General features: G+C 40.9%; 2 protein-coding genes across 4 annotated transcripts in view; one reads left to right on the top strand and one right to left on the bottom strand.

Moving 5' to 3' along the window:
- Nucleotides 1–2,255: 2,255 nt before the first annotated feature.
- foxb2 (forkhead box B2) lies at nucleotides 2,256–3,685 on the bottom strand. Its single transcript, XM_010732498.3, has one exon. It carries the CDS (start codon nucleotides 3,683–3,685, stop codon nucleotides 2,726–2,728), a length of 960 nt encoding a protein of 319 aa, XP_010730800.1. The 3' UTR covers nucleotides 2,256–2,725.
- Nucleotides 3,686–10,889: 7,204 nt separating this feature from the next.
- The window catches only part of LOC104920348 (uncharacterized), a 34,939-nt gene continuing 23,976 nt past the window's right edge, over nucleotides 10,890–21,852 (top strand). For all 3 annotated transcript variants that reach the window (XM_019276009.2, XM_019276012.2, XM_019276008.2), the window contains exons 1-5: nucleotides 10,890–11,277; nucleotides 17,726–17,827; nucleotides 18,921–19,123; nucleotides 19,498–19,664; nucleotides 21,108–21,242. In XM_019276009.2, the coding sequence (XP_019131554.2) occupies nucleotides 11,239–11,277; nucleotides 17,726–17,827; nucleotides 18,921–19,123; nucleotides 19,498–19,664; nucleotides 21,108–21,242 (646 nt within the window). In that variant the 5' untranslated portion in view covers nucleotides 10,890–11,238. The remainder of the gene's footprint in view (nucleotides 11,278–17,725; nucleotides 17,828–18,920; nucleotides 19,124–19,497; nucleotides 19,665–21,107; nucleotides 21,243–21,852) is intronic.

The following is a 21,852-nucleotide window of genomic DNA, read 5'->3' as shown; positions in this document are numbered from 1 at the left end:
TTACGCGTCGCTTTTATTTCAAATTGAAGAGAATCTTGCCGTGCGCATATTTGTCTGAATACAGAAAAAGATATAGATGATTTATTTAATTGATCTGAGCTCAAAAAGTTGTCCAAGAGTGCACCTCTTTATACCTCAATCCAAACACCAACACTACCTAAATCATGTTTCTCATCAACATGTATAACATAATGCATATTATATTGAAGCATCCAGAAACTCAAAACCAGTTATAGGATGAAATCTAGCACAGTAATCTGCATACCAACATGCCTACAAAAACAAGCGCATCTAAGATTGACGCCTTTTTTTTTCCCCCCCAACTTGCTCCGGAGACTTGTACTGAAAACCATTTAACATATGCTGTTAAATGATTTGACACAACCAGCACAGTGCCTACATTTATAAAAGAAAAAAAATAAATAAACTGCACATATACCTCCTATTAGCCTGTGCATAAACACATGTGCACATTAGGGAGACCTCATGTGGTATTATGATTCCAGAGGCATCTAACATCCACTGTTGTGAGGACAGAGGATCATGGAGGGTAATAATGGCTGCATTATTACTCCTCTTATTGTGTCTTAATTAGTAGCATTTAATTATACACTAATGCAGTGAGGGCTATTAAAGACATTGAGGCCTGCTGATCAGGGAATTAAAGCAACACGCACAGACACACACACACACACCTACAGGCAGGGGTACACACTTTTCACATAGACACTTTTGTCATGCCATTGAAATTGCAGTTCCCTTTAACTAGGAATCACAGACACCCTGCAGTGAAAGTGTGTGTGAAAATGTGTGTAGACAAGAGAAAGAAATAAAAGATAAAATGTAACCTTTGAAATCTAATTGCAACCAGAGTAAAACTAGAGACAGCAAACAAATAATTTTTTAAAAATACCTGTGTCTCAGAAGAAAAAATGAGAATCATGAAGATAGAGAAAACAGGATGATAAAATAATAACATTAGGATGAAGATGAAGAAGATAAGGGCAGTCACTATTATATGTATTAAAGCTCGTTAGCAATGACACCCAAATAGGTTTTAATTCTTCACTCCCATGCCTCTCCTCCACTGGTGCATCTCAATTATTTGTTCAGAGGCTGGTGTGACAATAGTGTCGGCTGTGGGAGCCTTTGGGATGCTAAACAGGGCACAGGAGGTTGAATATAAGTCATTTTCAGTGGGCTGAACCTGGCGCTTTGTGCTGCTGGAGAGGAGAAGCTTCAAAGCTACGTTTAAAGAGAGGAAACAAAAGAGCAAGAACTTGATCTGATCACCCTGCCTTGCTTTTGAAGTTGTGAAGCAGCAATGTCGGCTGCTCGTATCCATCTTATGAAGATCACACACACCTCTCCTGGACACAGCGTGCATCAGCACATATGGCCATTCCAGATGTGATTTCATGTCATGTTGCCCACATGTGCATGAATGTGTGCACATAATGATGAATTACAGGAGATGACCTCAATTTAAACATCTCTCTGAGAGGGCAACATTTGCTTTGCAAAGTTAGATTTTTTTTTTTTAATTCTTCCCTAAAGGTTATCTTTTGAATTTTGGGGAACGTATGTGTGAAATTCACACATCCTCCTGCTGCATTATTTAATATTCAATATTCACTTCCTCTTTGATGAGTTGGAGAGCTTCTTGAATTTGAGACTCCTAAAATCTTAATATCACTTTCATGTTATTATGTTTTCATTCAGAAAAAAGGAAAAATTCAGGCAAAACTGCTGCATGAACACACCTTTCACTCATCATTATCACTGCATGTCCAGCTGCATCCAAAATGCAGTTGAAATAAAAACCAGTCTTTCTCAGTTAAAAGTGGGTTTGTTGCGTCTGACAAAAAAAGTCAAATGAACGTATCATAATTTTTGAGCAACTGGTGTCAAGTGTGTACAGTAAGCTGCGCCGGTATCGGTGATGTGAGCACTGCTTATTGCAATATTTGAATAATTATGCGTAGTAATTATCCCACACGGTGAGATCAGTTAGTAAAAGTCAGAATGCGTTTGAAAAGGTGAGTTTTCTGCGTCAGATTAACTTGATTTCAGGGTAATTTACATAAAAGAATGCCGGAATGTAATTGAATTAATCTTTTTTTTCTTCAGATGTGCAAACGGTGATCCCCCCCTCCAAAAAAAAGTGCGGAAATCAAAATGAGTAAATAACTACAACAACAAAGAAGATTCGGTTTTAAGTTCTTTATAAATATCCTCAGATAAATAGTGTTATAATACAAGCATAACGTTTTCAATGCACCGCTAAGTAACACACGGAAAAAAAAGTGCAACAGGCCAATTAAACAACATGAAGGCCTATTTGTCTTTAAGCCAAAAGGCCTGCCAATAGATTCAAATAAAATAAATAGAATAAGAGCAAAAAATAGAAACAGAGTTGTTGGTTTGTCTCCCAAATCAGAGCTTTCTTTGGGTTCAGCGTATCTACTTGTCTGATTGTATTTATCAGTGCCACATTACAGTATGTGGTAAGTGCCCTCACAAACTGTGCAAATAAATTATGATTTCAATCAACATGGGTCTAATGAAATATTCATTACACAGCACAATGTTAACCTTACTTTTTACAACTCTCCTACAGCTGCACTGAACTTAAACTATGACGTTGCTGACAGGCCTATTCTGTCTTACTTTATGCAGTGACAATGCCCTTCATGTTTTCAAAAACAACCCGCAATTTACCCAGTTAGGACAGCAGGAGTGCCGGGTGTAGAGGGTTTCCTTTCCCCTCTAGCAGATCACTTTTCTCCATTACTGACGCTGGTGAGCAGAGCTGGGTCGGGCCGGACTGCAGCCCCGTCAGACCGGGCACGGGACCCAGGGATGGGGTGGGTTTTATTGGCACGGGGACGGCAGGCAGGGTTTGCCCGTTGGCATTGTGGTACAGGCCCTTTGCTGACATGCTGAAGGGCGCGTACTCTGATGATGCGGGCACGGGCACACCACCCATGGACTCCGACAGCATCCCGACGTGCGGCCACATGGAGTTGACCACGCTGCTGAGTTGCGGTGGCACCGGGTAACCCAGGTGGTGCATGACTGATGTGAGGGGGAGCCCGCTGGCCATCACACCTTTGTAGTCCCGACCTATAATGTTCTCGATTGCGAATGGGTGTTTAAACCCGCCGGGCTGTGCGCAAGTAATACCCCCGTAACCCTGAAAGTGAGGGAGCCGACCCACGGTGCTTGCCGGGCCAGCTGAGTGGTCGTGGTGGCTGGATGCCGTTCCCAGCTTGCCGCCTGGGTGGTGGTGGTGATGGTGAAAGTAGTGCATCATCGGGGAGCTCTTGCAGGCCATATGCTCAGCGCGCAGCACCTTGAAGCGCTTCCGTCTCCTCAGGAAACTTCCATTCTCAAACATGTCACCGCAGTCCGGGTGCAGAGCCCAGAAGCTGCCTTTCCCTGGCTGATCAGGCCGCCGAGGGATCTTGATGAAGCAGTCGTTAAAAGAGAGGTTGTGTCGCAGGGAATTCTGCCACCTTTGGGTATTCTCTCGATAATACGGAAAGCGGTCCATGATGAACTTATAAATGTCACTCAGAGGCAGCATCTTTTCGGTTGAGTTCTGGATAGCCATCGCTGTCAGTGATATGTAGGAGTATGGAGGCTTCTGGTCGCTGTAAGAGTTCTTCCCAGGACGAGGCATGACTGGTTACTGTTTTCTTCAAGTTTAAATAAATAAAACAAACCAAAAAAAAACAGCAAGTTAAAATTTTAAACGCTATATTTTAAGGAGATAACTTCATATCAGTCTCCATCTGACGGATCTGTTCCAAAGTTCTGAGCCATCAGATTTGAAGCTGGCAATTTTTCGTTATATCGATTAATACAGTGTAGCCTAAAGGCCCGCTGCTGTCAGGTAAGATCCTTGAGAGGCTCCTGCATCCCAGGAGAATTTCTTCTGAGGACTTCTCTCTGTCAAATTATGCTCTTGGCGTTATGCGTGAAAGCCAGTCTCTGTGCGTAAAAGTTGAGTTGATCCTCCTCAGTTTCCCCCTCAGCTTGCTTCGCTGTCTGTCTGTGTGTGGTGTGTGTATGTGTGTGCGCTCCTCTCCTCTTGTGCGATGCTCCCACTCGCCGAGCGCCGTTTTTGTAAGACCCCCGCAGGTCGCTGGCTCTATTATCTATTATCCAGACACTTAGGGGACACGTCAGGAGAGAGCAGAGGGCTGTGTGTGTGTGTGTGTGTGTGTGTGTGTGTGTGTGTGTGTGTGTGTGTGTGTGTGTGTGTGTGTGTGTGTGTGTGTGTGTGTGTGTGTGTGTGTGTGTGTGTGTGTGTGTGTGTGTGTGTGTGTGTGTGTGTGTGTGTGTGTGTGTGTGTGTGTGTGTGTGCGAGAGGGAGAATAGACCGAAAGATGTGGGTAAAGAAATGAATAAAAATGAGGGGTGGGTGGCGCGTTTAACACACGCCTTCGCTTCTAATCTCCTGTTTGCCAATCAACGAGTCCTGCGTAAAGTACACATGGACAGAAACTAACCGTAGTGATCGTTATTAACCACTAAACTGTGTTTAAAGGGGCCATTCTTTTAAATGCCTTTCAGCAAGTCGCTGAATCTCCCAACAGCTCCATGACTGCTCCTCTGAAGCTGACCCTGACCTTTGACCCCTGGGGTTGGAAAAAAGCAGTCAGTCATTTTAAACGGGATTCACTACGTGCTGCGTATAAAGTTTGCTGTGTCATAAACATTTCTAAAAAAAAAATGATAATATGATCAAAACGTGGATTTAATTTGCCTTCCTAGTCCACTTGAGGAAATAAATAGCAAAGAATGGAATATATGAATACAACCTCTTTTTTTTTAAATAAAATTTGCTCGACTGCACTTTCAGACTTTGCAAACAATAAATCATGTCTTCCTTTGCGCACAATCATCAGCGCGCTCCTTCTTCTGCTCGCAATTACGCGGGCGCGCACGCACACACACAAACACTCTCAGGAAGAGAGAGAGAGAGGGGCGCTGTTGTTGATTAATTGCTGAGAGGGGAGTCCGGCGGCTGTCTGTCTGTTCAAACACTCTCCGGTGAATCCTACAAGGATGTAAACAAACTTCATCCCCTGCTCAGAGAAACAAAAGCTGCTCCCCATCTTTACCGTGTGTTTTTTTTTTTTCCTCCAGCCAGGTGTCATGACTGGGTCCTTGACGGCTCCTGTCTTCCCCGGTGCCCCGATGGGCCCCCGAATACATTACAATAATTAAGCCTTCCGTGATTTAGCCTCCTAGGAGAGAAGTCCAACAATGTAATTAAGGGCAAGCTCGCTGTATTAGGTATGAATATTCAAAACTGTGTCAATTAATTAGCCGGTGTATCTCTCCCGTTATGTCTCAGTCCTTCAAGCCCACTCAAAAGGTCAACTGTGTCGACGGAGAGCATATTTTAAAGACATCATGTAATTGCAAGGAAATCACATTTTAGTGCCACTTTGCTTGAAAAGAAAGAAGAAGAAAAAAAGCCGAGTGAACAATTATATATTCAAAGCTAAATAAAGACAGTCGTTGTTTTGCTTGTGTTTTTTTGTTTTCTTTGCATAATTGTATTCCCGGTGCCTGAAAAATGAGTTTTGAAACTCTGAGGCCCTCAGAGGCCAACGCGGGTAAAAGCATCCTCTTTAAACGCCCGGGAAAGATCAATATTAAATCTGTTTTCACAAAGGGGGCCGTTAAATAGACACCGTGGCTGATCTGCATAACAAAATTAATTAGGTAGTCTACGGCAGTCTTCGCCTGCACCCAACTCCTGGACAAATAACTAGTTGTAAAGCACACCTTCTGGGCATACGGAACATATGCTGGAATTATCCTTAATTGACTAATTACATAAATTACTCATTAAGTTTACAGCACATCAATTATAAAAGATGTATCAATTAATTTTGCATAAATTACAAGCGGCACGCTGCACGAAGAGGGCGGCGGAGGGAATGAGGGTCGCCAGGAGGGGGTCTAGTCTAAGGTGGAGCGTGTGTGTGTGTGTGTGTGTGTGTGTGTGTGTGTGTGTGTGTGTGTGTGTGTGTGTGTGTGTGTGTGTGAGTGACGGTCGTCTGTTTGTTTCCTGTCTCTAATAATTATTTGTTCAGCTTAAGGGCAAAGATCTTCTTTTTCTGTCTGCCATTCGCAAAGGGAAAGTGTGGGGGTAATGGCAATTAGACTAATAATAATAATCTTAAAGACCTCTCTCCAAGTAATAAGGGGCGCATCGTCGCGGAGAGAGCCATTAAAATCAATTAGCGAGGCCTATTGTTTTCAATGGAAAATTAAACCAGTTCAGAAGTGTTGTGCAGACGCTGTAAGCCTTACTTGTGTAATGGGAAATTATTTAGAGGCGAAATACGACAGATCTTTCCGTTTCCCCTCATAAAAGAGCGAGCAGGCAGGAGCATTAATGGATCAAAGCTGCAGTGTGTCTGTGCCTGTTGCCTTCAAGAGTTATCTCAGTCAGCTCAGGTAAAACTACACCATCATTATTCATCACAGCGGCAAACTTAGTATACTGCATAATACTGCAGTATAAAGCTTTAGTCTTCAAACTCTCTGACCTTAAACTTACAGAAAAACAGGAGAACTATCATCAGAACAAATTGAATATTTATTGTTCATGAGATTTGTAATTGCTCCTTATTGTGCATTGCATGCAACATTCACACCACTGGCTGCATTATGCAGATGTTAATATAACTCTATAGCCTACTTATTTTTAGATTGTAATTTGTGGTGCTGTGTTGTTGGACTGCACTGTATTTTAAAATATTCTTTTAACTGGAAAACAATTTAAACAAATTTTACCACTTTTTCTAATTAGAATTTTGACTTTACTGGGTTAGCATTGGCTGAACTTTGAGCTGGGCAGGTTCAAGTTTATTGTCATATTGCAAATAAAGTATGATGTACATTCAAATGCAATGAAATAAACAAACATGTCTTGACTCTCTTAGCACTAAGTCTGAAATCTGCAGTCTGTCTTTCTCAACATTACCATAAATCCTTTTCTCTCACACACACACTCACACACCACACGAAGAAACCAAACCACTAATCAGGATTCTTGACCTACCATTTTGCATCTGTGTTGATGAGTACAATTAAAGCACCATTGCACAGAAATGTAGTGTTTTTGTGGTTTAACCCAGTTTCATAGTGCAATACCACTGTCAGAAATAGTAACAGACGTACACATGCATTACAATTATACTACTTCTGATCAAAAACTTGCAAGTCAACAACTTTGCTAACAGCCAAACATCAAGCAAATGTGACAACACCAGACATAACAGTTCATCTAATTGTCCATCAGGAAACTGTTGATGCGGATCAGCTGGGGGACATCAGATGGAAATTCAAGAAAACATTTTCTTCATAAAATATAACTAACCCAGTTTCACTAAAATCATTGAAATAGTTGTTGGTGTGTGTTACACACAGACATGGGACCAAGTCACACATGTGCAAGTCTCAAGTAAGTCCCAAGTCTTAACCTTCAAGTCCCAAGTATTTTTTTTCTTGGGCAAGTCAAGTCACAGGCTATGTCATGTCAGGTCAAGTTAGGTCACCTTTGGCGTATTGTTGTCATTTTAGCTGCAGAATCTGATCTTAATAAAGTGAAAGGCAATATATAAGTAAGTGTAAGTAAACATCACTGGCAAATGTGCCCAACCTGTTAAAAAATATTTGTATTGTAAATACTCATGTTCAGTAAAATACATCATGGAATCAAATAAAACAGTGATGTTTTTATTAGTTATAATAATAAATACATTTCATATTCACACTGAAAACATGATGTGAATAACACTCAAGTCCGTCAAGTCATCGTGTCTCAAGTCAAGTCAAGTCCTCATGTCTGGTTACACACTTCCTGCAGGTGATCATAGCCAGAGCATAAAGTTATAGTGCAACAACAGATGCACGGGGTGCCGAGTGGGAATGACAGTGAGAGACAAAATGTTGTTTTATGGTAGAAAAGTTACACAATGTTGCTTCAAGAGCAATTGATGAATGTAACTGGGAGATCTTTACATGCGCTCTGTTTTTTTTTCCTTTAGTGCTTTTAGTAAAGAAATAAAAGACTGTATAATCCGACTGTTGTATAGTTGTAAGGTTTCTTCATAGGGTATCCTTCTTAAGGAGTATCCATTTGACCAAATTATCCCTCTGAAATATACTGGAACTACACCGTACTGAGGACTATTCCTCCCCGTCAGCTGTGATTACAGGTCAGGTCAGGTGCTGTCAGCTGCTCTGTTCACAGCTGTCACTCATCTGGATTATAATGCAGACAGATGCTCACTTCAGATCTCAGAGGAAAACCTCAAACCTTAAAATCTTTAGGTACAGTATTTTGTTTTAATAAAAAATGCCAATGAGCTTTTTATTTTGAGATGTGCTTAATGTTTTTTACACTGAGGAATCACAGAGGAAAAGAAAGAGATAGAAATGTCTCATTAATTCATATTTAATATATCCCAGCTAAAGGGCGTATTATGTTTTATATCAGGAACATGACTCACTTGGAACTCACTTCTCTAATGGAAAATGTCTCACTCCTGTTAATGTCACTATTGCTTTCTGTGTTTGGGCTTATGTTGTCAGTTTTAGTTTAACAAGCTGGACTCATTTTTTAAAGTGGTGCATGAAAGGCATCGTGGGAAATAAATTACAAATAGAGGGAAAAAGTAACAAGTGATAATAATTAGTTATTCTGAATATGTGGAGTCATCTTTCAGAAAATATTACATTACATAACGATTCCTTTGTAAAAACAAATAAATAAACGAATAATAATAATAATAACGATATAGGTGTGCGTATATTCTCACTCTGTATTACTTAAAAAATCAATGTGGGTTTTATTTTGAAGATTGTGACCGGAAGTCGTATTGATTATGTCTTGCTTGACTCTGGTCTGAGAGTATAAAGACCTTTTGGCTCCCCACATTGATAGTGCACTAACTCAGCCTCCATTACTGTAAGGCCAGAATATCACTACCTTCACCACAAATGGGAAACCACAACATCCTTTATAGATGCTTATATTGCCTAATGCAGTAAAAAAAAAAGAGAGATAGGTGGAGTCTAGTGAGTGTGGTCCAGAACTAAAAGCCATACAGTTTGAGTGTTACTGTATGTGTAATGTATTAACATGTGCTCCGGTGTTACAACTTCACTGGTCCATTTATGACCTCTTATAAGAAAATAATCTGGGTTTTTTAAAATCATTTGTAACACTCAAAACTTGTCACACAAACAGTCAACATGGTTTTTTACCAACTTTTCACTTTTCAGTGACCATATATTCCAAATTTCATGAACTTTTCTCTCATTCAAACTCAACCACTACCATGAAAATTTGGTATATCACACAATTACTGTATACTAGAGTAACATTTTCTAGACTCTGATACATCGGCATCTCATCTTAGTATTAAAAAATGAAAATTAATTAATTATTTTTGGACATACAACACTATTTTCATGTTTTGTTGACCTCAGTGAAACACTTGAGCAAAATCTGGAAAGGGGATAACTGAGGCAGAACCCAGAACATTTTGTAATTTTATGGGACAATGTGGCATTTCACTGATCTCTCCCAGTCACAGAGTGGTTTACAGCTCATCCTCAACTTCACAGATTCTTTTCCTTATGGAGGTGGAAAGTTTATGACCATCAGCCATATGATCAGTCGTCCGTCTTGGACACAGTGAATGCTTTTTAGGTCATTGTGTAATGAGTGACAGAGTGTTAGTTTTGGTAAACTTTGACACATGTTGGATGTGAGACTAACTGTTGTCTGAACTGAACTGTGTGTTACCCAGGGGCGCCGTATAGAGGGGAAAAGTTAGGACAATTCCAATGGCCCACGACTGACAGGGGCCCCAAAAAATAGGTAAACACCAATATGAAATTATTAAACCAAATTTTGTCATGGGGCCCAAAATTCCTGGCGGCGCCCCTGGTGTTACCAATTGTAAAAAAATATGGATATTATTCTTTTTAGAACTGCTATTGTAGACTAGAGATCAGTCCAGAATGTGCATAGTTTCAGTTATGGTAGTCGAGTCCTATGACAACACTAGGCAACTGCCAAGATGGTCCAGAAGCTCCGGGTTCACTGAATCACAAATGTAGAGCTCATGTGACTTTCCCTGATGTGTCAGAACATAAATGTAATACCTCAGTTATTTGTAATTTATAATGTTTGCATGGCACAGTTCCTAAATTATGATTCTGTTCAATCAAATTTCCACAATGACTCATGAAAACCTTGGGGCCATGTAGCATGGTTGGTGGGATGATCAAGAGATAGATAGATAGATAGATAGAGAGAGAGACTAATATATAAAAAAGATAAATCCAGTGGCACCCTGACCCAGTGATAAACGACTTGTCCATTTTGAATATTAAAGTTTGACTGCTGGACGTGAGTGTGCAGGAGATGGACGAGCGTTCCTGTCTTTGCGTATTCTCCGTTTTTTCTGGTTGTTACTCACAGGCCATCTTTCAGATTAATTAAAGTGCTCCCTGTCTCTCTCTCTCTCTCTCTCTCACACACACACACACACACACACACACACACACACACACACACACACAATCAGAGTCACATACACACAAGGCATTGCAGTGCACTTTGATTCTGGCTGTGGTTTTGATCATATTGCGGCAAAATGGAACAGCGGCACACCGAGACGTGTTCTGTGCGCCAAAAGTGCACTGCCAATGTGAGTCTGCTGTCCGTGATGATGCCGGAGCACTGCCATTTATCATTCACTACGTGTTTTCATTGGTGGACGCTGAGGCTATGAAGGGATAGGATAGGATAGGTGTGTGTGTGTGTGCGTATGGGTGGAGGGACGGTTGGGGTTGCTCCCTACCGCAGGGAGCGCGGTTGAATCACCGAGCGCGCCTCCGTCGGATCTCCTCTTCCTGCCGTCACACCCACTGCTCGGTGTTGTGGGTTCACCCCTTAGAGAAGGGGAGGACCGACAGCACACACACACACACACACACACACACACACACACACACGCTCACACGCAGCATTAGAGAGTGCTGCAGTGCGAGCGCAGCGGGGGTACTCGGGAGCTGAGAGAAAAACACACACACACACACACATATACACACACACACACACATCAGCATCCTTATCGTCGAAACTTGGTCTATGGAGAGATCTGCAGCGACACCGTAACAACGCAGGCCGACATGGAAGAGTATTTGCGGAGGGTCCAGAGCAGACTCGGGGTGAGTTGAGAGCCTTCAGCGGCGTTCAAAGCAGCTTGTGGGGGTGTAAATGAATGAGACCATGATGGGGATGCTGATACCGCTGTGCTACAGGCTGTTTTCCTGTTGCTGGAAAGATGCAAAAAAAGCCTCTCACGTCCCTTCGGTCCCCCCTCGAAGCACCTGTAGATCGACTATACGACAGTACAGGGGGAGGCGGGTTTGGCCCCATACAATAAGCTCGTTGTGTTTACAGGAGCATCAGTGTGTGCATTTGAATGAGGAGCTGATTTCTAATGAGGGGGAGGCGTGACATCAACAAGTTTAGCCAGAGGCTCTCCTGCCCTGCTATCTGGTTGCTCTGCAGATAGTGACTCATAATTTGCATTTGATCCAGGACTGGATATCTGTTCACACATTCATGCAAGATACTAATTTATATAGACTAAATGACTGGAGCATTGGGGGGGGGGGGGGGGGGTACACACACTTGCATATTGTTATAGATTATAAATCTGTGGGTTGTCTGTATACTGTCTTGGCCTGTATACATTAAATCTGCCAGGAGAGCCCTGCAACACTTGCACAGACTGTCACATCAGGGAGCCTTTCATGGATGATAAACATGCCTCGAGGCTACGGAGCTCCGAAAAACTGCTCTTTCTACATGTGTTGTTCAAATAGCATGACCATGTTATCAGTTGCAGTGCATGGCCATGACAGTATCTTTCAAAGGGTTTGAGCAGTAAACATAGTCGTCTCACCTCCAAAGAGCATTTGTGATGACTCAGAGTCCAGTTGACATCAGCCCTGCTGTGTTTTATAGGCATCTTTTGCATCTATGTTTTAGCTTTTTATTTGATGTCTAGGCAGTGAATGTAACAGATTGATCGGGAATAATAACAGTAATGACTCTGATGTTTTGGTTACTACATCCACTTAATCTTGGGCAAAGATACACCCACAATTATTCACATGTTTGTATATTGACACATGATTTACAGATGGTATTTTCTACAATTTCATAATTCACATTCAGTTCGCCACTATCTGCAAGAAATATCTCATCTTAAACATAAACCAATCCAACCTTAACATCCACATAGTAGAGGTTCTGGAGCTTTTGTTACTATTACATGGTCTTCATCAGCAGATGGAGTTTGCCCAGTTGTTAGAGAATTGTAATTTTTTTTGGGCACTTTTAAGACAGAACTTTAATATTCAGTTATGCGCCTTGCAAACAGCAGTTCATCTTACATGATTCATCATTCCATCCGCAGATAAAGATTGTGTATGTGTAATCTGTATGTATCTTATACTGTTTGTCACACACAGGGTAAGGAACATATATAGTCTGTGTGTGTGTCCACAAAGCTCAGACAGATAATTCACTTTCTGTACATTAAACTACAGAAACTACAAACCGTTCACTCCCTGGTCATTTAGGTAATTAAAGATGTTGTCGTGTGTGCAAAAGCTGAATTATAGTGAATGCTTTTGAAGAAATTCTGAAGAGGAACAAAGACAATGTGCGTAACCATGAACAAAATGATTATTAGTTACCGGGACTATAGAGAAGATGCGTTGATATGTAGATCAACTGTTATATTGGCCATTACTGAATGATAACAAAGTGTCAGTGAGTTATGGGGCAGTGCTTTGAGAAGCATTTTTATCTAAAACACAAAAGAGACTAAATGTTATTCGTGATTGATTGACTATTTTTAAGCGGAGTCGATTTATACAGAGATGAATGGAAATCAATGGCTACCATGAACGTAGAAAACCAGTCTACAAACGTATGTTTTTTTTTTCTTCTTAAAATGATCAGCAGTAATGTGATATTTCATACATCACTAATAAGATGCTTGTATTTGCTGTATTCTCTTAATTAATTAGTATTTCAGCCATGCAGATTATTCAGTTGATTAATATACACAGGTGTTTGTCAGCACAGTACAAATATGAGCAGTCTGTCCGGAATGAAAATTTAAAGAGGATTTTCATCTTCACATAAACTAAGGGAAAGCCAAGGAGAAGAAAAGATCAGAGAAGCAAATCTTCAGATCAGAGCACAGCGGGGTAATTGAGTGATAAGGAGGGCAACTGATGAGTGTCATGGAGGTTGCAGATAGAGTCTAACACATGTCACGATCAGCAACCATTTCTCAGCCGTGCATACAGACACACCTTATCTCGCTCTCCAATATAAACTTTGGTTCTCTCTCTTTTGCTGACCACTCTCTACTCTCTGTCAATCTCGCTTTCTCTCTCGCTCTACTCTCTGGATGGCCACCATCCAGAACATCCATACCTCTAATTGGCTTGGCTCTTAGTGCTTACTGAAATCTTTTTTTCTTGCTCAGTTTTTCTCCATATAGCTCCAAAGCTCTCGCTCCTTCTCTCTCCCATATTTTGGCGCACAGCTCAAGCAATGTGCTGAGTGGACATCCAGCATCTCTCCTTCACACACCTAAAAAAGGTTTTTTAGACCATTTTGTTTCTGGCTTTGGCTTTGTGCTTAAAGATATAATTCGAAACCTGACTATATGGTGTGCTAACATTTGTTACTCTTCATCCCAATAAATGTTTACTACAGCAGATAATAGTTGAGACGTAAAACAAATTGTCCACAGACTTTCTAAAGCACTCCATCTGTTAAAAGGAAGTTTGGCTATGGAAAGTGCAATCAATTTAAAAGCATTTATTACCATCACTGAACTAAAAGTTAAAATATATATATTGATACCATCTTTCATAAGTTAATGGATTCCCCTTTTAAAATTTATTAAACCATTTACTATTTTGTATGTGCAAAGAACATGGTGATTGTTTCACTTTCACTTAAATCACTAAATGTTTTTATCTTTTTTCTCAATACAAGGTGTAAATTATACTGCAAGTCATTACATTAGATGAAATGAAAATGGAAAAATTCCCAAAAAGTGTAAATGTATAATATATTAATGTGATATTGTTGCTCAGTGGAGGAGAACTTGGCACTCATTCTCAGTCCAGGTCCTTCCTGTGTGGAGTTTTTGTGTGTTAACAAGGTTTTCTCTGGGTGTTTCACTTTTGTGACACGCACAGTCCAAAGACATGTAGTCCAGGTGATTTTGAGACCTCCGATTTGTAGATATGCCTGTGTGTGATGCACGGGTGACTTCAATTTTATGTGCTTGGACAGGCTCCAGTTGCTCCAATGATTGCAAACACCACACATGTAAACATTTGCTGATTGCTGCATTTGCAGAATACGTTTTTAAATGTTGTATTTAAATGCCCCACAGCTTTTATACGAGGAATGATTGCTGTATATCTCCTCATTTCAGAGTGATATTTGGCTGAAAATATACATTGAGGCAGCGGAGAGGAGAGGAGAGGAGAGGAGAGGAGTTGAATGTGGTGAGACAGGGAGATAGAGCTCAGAGGAAGAGCACTTAGATTGAAGGATATCAAATGGCCAATGCATGCTCGTGCACATATACACATACGCACACACCAGTGTTCTCCTGCTGCAGTATAACAGACACCGAGTGGCCTTTTCTCCTGCTAATGCATCGCTTCCTTTCTATCTAGTATTGATTTATTCTTCTCTCTCTCTCTTCCTCTCTCTCTCTCCTATGAAGGAAGTGGCTGCAGACCTCCTTCCCCCTCTCCTTCTCGCACACACCTCCTCTTTCCCTTCAATTCCCTCTACATAGTGTCCTTTCCTTCCTTTTCCACTCTGTTGCCTCACATTTTCACTCCCTCTTATCTAATTCCTTCCTCCGCCTTTCTTTCTTCTCCCTATCACATTTTTTCACCTGTCCATCCCCATGTTTTTCCTGTACCCCCCTCCCTTCCCGCTACCTCTTCTACATGTCTGACTTATCAACCTAGCTGCCCATAGCTCACTCCCTATATTTCAACCCCCTTTTTTAAACTCATTTCCCTCCTTTCTCCAAACCTCACTACACTCCTTTCTTTCTCATTCTCTGTCTAATCAACAGCCTCTAACCTCTCTCCTCCCCTCCCTTTCTGTGCTTTGGCCTCTAATTCCCTCTCCCTTCATTTCATTTATCCATCTGGCTTTAGCAGCAAGCCTTTATGAACAGAAACAAGACACTAACTACACTGTGTACGCTTTATTCATAGATCCCAGGCATTAAGCTCCCTTAAATCACCAGGGCTCCATTATATATTTGACATGTGAACAAATGTGCTAAGTGGAAGCTAAGATTCCAGTGTGATGATTTTAGAAAGCAGGTTTGCCTAGTTAAATTCAAATGTAAGAGTCTCAGCAGTTTGTGGGCCTCAAAAGATTGAACATTGACATTACCGCTGAGTTTGTAGACTGATTTTGCAGCCATTGACTTCCATTCATTTCTCTATAGTATGAAATCGATGTGCAGACTTAAAGTCTGCTTAAAAATAGTTAATCAGTTACAGATGGCATTTATAGAAAAGCATGAAAAGCATCTCATAGAGCTGGCATGTAACTCACTCACAGTTTGATGTGATTCAATAACATCCAATCAGCTGTAGATTGTCCACAAGGGAAATCTGTTCATCCATCCATCCATTTTCTATAACTGCTTATTGCAGAGGGATGGAGCCTTTTCCAGCTGACATTTTACAAATGGCGGGGTATAACCTGGATAAGTCGGCAGTTCATCACATCACATCAATTTAGACTCACCAATTAACTGACTGACTGCATGTCATTGGACTGTGGGAGGAAGTTGGAGTAGTCAGAGAGAACGCAAGCAGACACAGGGAGAACATGGAAAATCCACACAGAAAAGCCCACGAGCCAGGAACCGTCTTGCTGTGAGGTGACCGTGCTAACCACTGCAACCTGGAAATCTGTTCAGGCACTGGCAAATTTTAATCTGTGTTACTAAGAGGACAAGAAAGTAGCAGCTGTGGTAGTTTTTCACAGCTCCACATGCACATGCAATGAGTGTCTCCTGCATTTTTTGTAACTTCTTTTAAAATTCACATTATAATACTGAAATCAAACTGTTGATTTTGATTTTGAATTATAAAATACTATATATAGAAGGAGATGGTGAAGTGATGGGTTTGCAAATAGTAACTACACTGCTAGGTGCCACTAAATCCTACACACTACAAAACATTAAAAAAAACATTGGTTAGTTATTCTGCCTGTGTTAAGAGGGTTAAATGAGTGGTTGAACAGATTTTTTGCACCAATATCTGATTCCTGAATAACTTATGGAGTTGTATACTACTTCATATACCCACTCAAACAGTTCTGATGAACTTCTGTCAAATTCATTGTCCATAAAGCCAGCATATCCCATATTACATAAAGTTGGAAGATGCTTGGAGGATATACAACTGATCTTAAGGCCATAAAACTGCCATTTTGGGCTGAATCCAGCTAGACAACATGAATAGTCCAGGCTCTCTCTGTAAACTTGTTTCTTCCCACTCCACTGCTCCATTCTCTCTCATCAGAGCATCCTACAAGACCCATTAAGATAAGCTACAGATAGCCGGAATATTCATTGTATCCACATTTTGCTTCTTGATTAATGGTGCGGGCTACAGGGCAGTGAGTCAGCTTATCTGTTGTAGATAAAACATTACAGACTGACAGAGAACACCCGGTGCAAGCTGGTTGAGGGGTATTTTGTTCTCAATTATCAAACATTATAGCACTGTTTCCTTTGACTTTCAGTAAGTGTAATTAATGAGGATGCATGTCATTAAAGAGGAAGCCTTTGCTTACTTCTATTATGACGTTTTAAATTCCCAAAATGTTTTAATCGTTTTTTTCCCACAACAAATACAAATGTTACGTCCGGTGACCTGACCTGTAGATGTCTGTGCCCATATAACACAATGTAAACACCTGAATTTACATACCAATTCTGGCTATGCAAGTCAGGAATGATTTCATAAAATATCCACTGTATTAGAAAGCGAGAAACTTAATTTTCTGCCTTTTTTCACCCAGAAATGAATTTCTAATCTCACTAATGGAGCTGTCATTAATGTCCACTTAACCTAAATGAGGAGTGTTTGTCTGCATTGTTAAGTGAAATTAATGGAACTCATCACTCCTTTGATAAAGCGTTTTAGCAGTGGAAAAGTTTCTCTTGTTAATTTAGACCGTTTCTTCGCTCTTACGACTGATTTTGCCTCTGGTGTAGCACATGTTGAATAATATTCTCTTTCAAGTATGAGCTAAACCTTGCAGCACCATGATTGCATTATTAATGCATACAGTTACAAAATGCTGCAGTCATCTAACACAGTCATGCTGGCTCATGTTTCATGTGATACAGTTATATCAGCTATCAGATTAAACAGTAATCTACAAGACCGTCACCTGCTTCTGCTGTTGGAAAACCAAGAGTTGACTGAATGATGTCTTGTCAGGCATATTAAGGAATGAAAAAAGCCAAAAAAGCCACAGGCACAGTAACATTTTATGTTTGTGTTTGTGTGTTTTCAGGCAGATGCATTAGAGGGTCCCATACATGCTGTTTTAGGCGGACCAGAGCCAGATGTTGACACTGTGGCCGCAACACTGTGCTTAGCACTACACCTTAACCAGGTAACATAAATCCTGTCTTTTTGTGTGCGTCTGTTTACTGTGTTTTGTACCTAAAAACAGAACTTGCTATGTCTAGCATACTGTTTTATCAGTTAGTACACAAAAAAAATCATTATAATTTGTTGAATTTTTTCTCCACCCATGAGAAGCTCCTCGATTTTCTTTGTGCATTGCATTATGGAAGAGTGGTGTCCATTTATGGGACACTCAAAAATCAACCATATATTTATAATGCATACTTTAATGTTTTGAGTGTACTTTTATGGCTGTCAGTGGCACTTGCGTAATGTTATCTGATTTGTGTTAATGTTTCAGGTACAGTGGTAACTGTGGTAGCTTGGGCTGATATCAGATTTTCACTCCGTGGTTATCGTGGCCAAAAGAATTCACAATAAAAGTCTTATCGCAATGACTATAGAGAATTGATTACAGTCTGTAACCACACAGACACACTCAGAAAGAACCAAAAATCCTGAATAGAAAGAAACAGACATTGTTTAAGATGTGCAGAATCATTTACACAATCAGAAGATGTGTATTATTAACAATAAATCAGTATTTATTATTATTATTATTATTATTTGTCAATACGGATATATCACAATACAGCTGCTGGTAGCTGTTGCTCAAATCTTCTTTTCTGTTTCAAGAAATTCTGCGCTGTTTCCCAAAATTTCATCTTTCAGAGTACAAATCATTTAAACACTGGGGACATTGCTCTGGATTTATTTAGCTGCTTGCCAACTAACTATTTTTATGGAAATACACAAAAATAAAAAATAAAAATGCTGGCATTCAGTACAAGCTAAAGGTCTACCTTGGCCAGTATATTTTATGCTCATCTATTCCAGTGAGATTCTCCTGAAGTTCAATCCACTTTTCCTTTGTCAGATACTTTTATCATAGAGGCAAAACTATTGTGACTAAATTTAACCGAACCTTAACCACAGTGGTGTGATATGAGAAAACGTTTTTATTTGTGAAACAATTAAATTGTTGGCTCTTGACTAAAAAGTTGTTGAAATATCACTATAACTATCTGTAGGCGGACAATCCAGATACAATCTTCATCTTTCATGTTTGTGTGCATCAGAAGGAAACCTCAGGTGGAGTGTGTGTGCCGGTGCTTTGCGGCCAGCGATGTGACGATGCGTTGCCAAGGGAGACGGTGAGGTATCTGCAGCGCGTAAAAGTTTGTGAGCGCTCGCTGCTTTGGAGGGAGGATGTAGACCTCGTGAAGCTTCAGCGCACCGGAAAACTCTCGCTCACGGTGCTGAGAGATGGACTGCTGGATAGGTAAACACACTCACATATGCAAATCATACCAAAGCACACACACCAGGTCAGTTTGTAGACAACTTCAGCTAATATTTAACTTCTTTATAGATGAGACTTTATAGATGTGTTATGTTTCACTGACCACAGAACACCAGAAACATATGCGACAGACCACAAACATATGCGGACACATTGGGTTCTGGCTGAGAAGACTGTATTTGTTGATGCAAAAATGAGATAGAGAGTATGTTTGAGTGTGTATTCCAGGCCTTGCATGTGTTCATCACTCATGACCCAAAGGGGAGTTGTATTTATGCAAATGCCTCACAATCATCGCTCGTCCCCCTGCAGCCATTCGTATCTCCTTCACCCCCTTCTCCTAACTCCCCTAGCTCTGAGTACCGCACTTTGGAGTCCTGCATCCTGCGAGTGGTCCATCACGACGGGCAGCAGGACGCAGGGGATGATGGGGCATCGTCCGCGTTGACAACAGTCGCCAGGGAGATTCTTCAAGAAGCAGCAGAGCACATCGGAGCAGCACTGGGGGAGACTCTCGGAGGTGAGGGAGGCGCAGGCGCCCCCCCAGGGGGAGTAATGGGGCGGTGAAGGAGGACACACACAAATCCCCTGACATGACTCGCTTAACACCCACCAGGAGAGATGGAGAAAGAGAGAGATGAGGGGTAGTGAGTGTGAGTAAGGAAGAGCGCAGAAAGACACACAGAGTCCCATAATGTGACTCTTTTTTTATTGAAGTTAGTTTAGTCTGTTAAGTTGTTTCTGTTTTTCATGTTCCCACTAAAGTAAGAAAAGTTGTTAGAAGAAATTTTAAGAAATCAGTAAATGTTTGAAAGGGATAAAAGGCAGGTAAGAGGAAGCAGTAAAAAGATGAGCAGGGTAGAGAACAAAACTTTATGTCTGTATGTGTGAGAGGGAAATCTGTGTAGGCTTGGGTAAAATAATGTCAATGAGTAACTATCATTTAAACTCACTGCAGGTGGCACCTCAGTGACAAAACAGTGAAGAAGTAGCATTTCTGTGTGTGTATCTAAATGTGTTAAGTCCGTAAACAGCCTGCCAAACAGGTTCTAAAATTTAAGACATGACTAAGTCTCAATAATGCGTTTCTTTCTTCTCTGCCTTCTCACGCTGTAATTTACAGAGACAAGCAGAGAGAATGGATCTATATAGGTCTGATAGAGGGAAAGTGAATTAAGGTGGATGGAGTGAGAGGAGAAGAGCAAAATAAAGTGCAGAAACAGACAGAACAAGCAGGAAAGTGAGTTCTTTGGACAGGGCATTTTCAGGATAATTGATTTCTAAAGAGTCGAGTACATCAACTCGATTCCAGATGCTCATAAGAGAAATGTGATCTGAGGACATGAAGTCATTTTAAACTGGCCTTTAACAAGATTTGTTTACAGTATTTGTACTTTATTTAATTGTACCCGTTTGCAATCTTTGTTGAGACCAATCGGAAATGTTTCGTGGAGCATAGATAGCACAAAAGTTGAAGACCATAGTCCCAAATGTTGTTATTGTTGCCTTTCATTTAACGTGAATGATTTACTAACTAGCACTACTAACTTACTAACTGGCACTGTACAAACAATATAAAGTCTAATCTTACCTGAATGTCCCCACACAGTTTCAGCAAAAGGACACAAGTTTTGGGCAGAAGTTGTTCATGATGATGGCAAATTTATACTCAGTAACTTAATTACAAGTATGGCAGAATTCACAACATTAATTATGGAGTCCAGCTCAGGTCATAAAGGTCTTCAGTAATGGATGATTTTTATTGATCAGTATTGGCAATTGAGGATCTGCCCTGGATCGGTCTCTGGAACAGTTTAGGATTGTAGATTTCTTTCTGAAAGGCAGAAATGAATCAGAGAGTCAAATATCAAATATACAGTCATGGTGTGCTGAATTATTGAACCTCTATTGAACTTACATGAACCCTAATTGGATGCACCCATATGTGTTTATGTGTCTACAGAGGCCTTGCGGTTGCAAAGCGAAGCTTTGTGGAGCAAACATGGCTGTCGGTCAGCACAACTGGAGGAGCTCATGAGATCCTTGGAGCAATGGAGTGACGTCACTGTGAGTCAACATGATGAGGCCAAGTTACAAGGTGAGTTTATACATATAGCAGTAAGAGAGAGAGGGAGAGAAGGGTGACAAGTGTCCAGTCAAAAGTTTTATGATGTGTTTTATAATGGTGGTGTACGGGGAACATGCTTTCTGGGCGACAGGGGATTTTTGTGACAGAAACAAATTGTTTGCGAGGCTGGTGTTAAGTTGAATATTTTAGTGGATCCAAAGTGCAAACACCAGCCAAAGGACAGTTTAAACAGTTTAATATTAACAGAGATGAAGTGCAGGGGCAGGTTGAAATCTTGCTGAGAGGAAATCCAAGAGCAGATGCGGGGCTGGTGGTGGCAAAAGTCCAAAGCAGGAATGAAGACGAGGCAGCGCTGTAAGTGGTTTATGTAGACGGCAGGAGAACATCCTGAAGCACAGGGAGATCGAGGTTTGCAAAAGCACAGAAAACATGAGTTTCAAAAGAATAGTCGGCTGTAGCATCTGTGACCACAAGGCAGACTGAACAATCTGGTGGCATCTGGGAGTTTAAGCCAGACCTTTGTACTGCAAGGGCTGATCGGATGATGAGGAGCAGGTTGTGAGGTGGTCAGACAGGTGAGAGGGAAAACTGAAGGCCACGCCTAGCAACTCACACAAAC

Source organism: Larimichthys crocea, chromosome III, assembly GCF_000972845.2.
Source record: "Larimichthys crocea isolate SSNF chromosome III, L_crocea_2.0, whole genome shotgun sequence".
Taxonomy (NCBI): Eukaryota; Metazoa; Chordata; class Actinopteri; family Sciaenidae; genus Larimichthys; species Larimichthys crocea.
The sequence above is the reverse complement of the archived record's forward strand: the minus strand, read 5'-3'. Positions and strand labels throughout refer to the sequence as shown.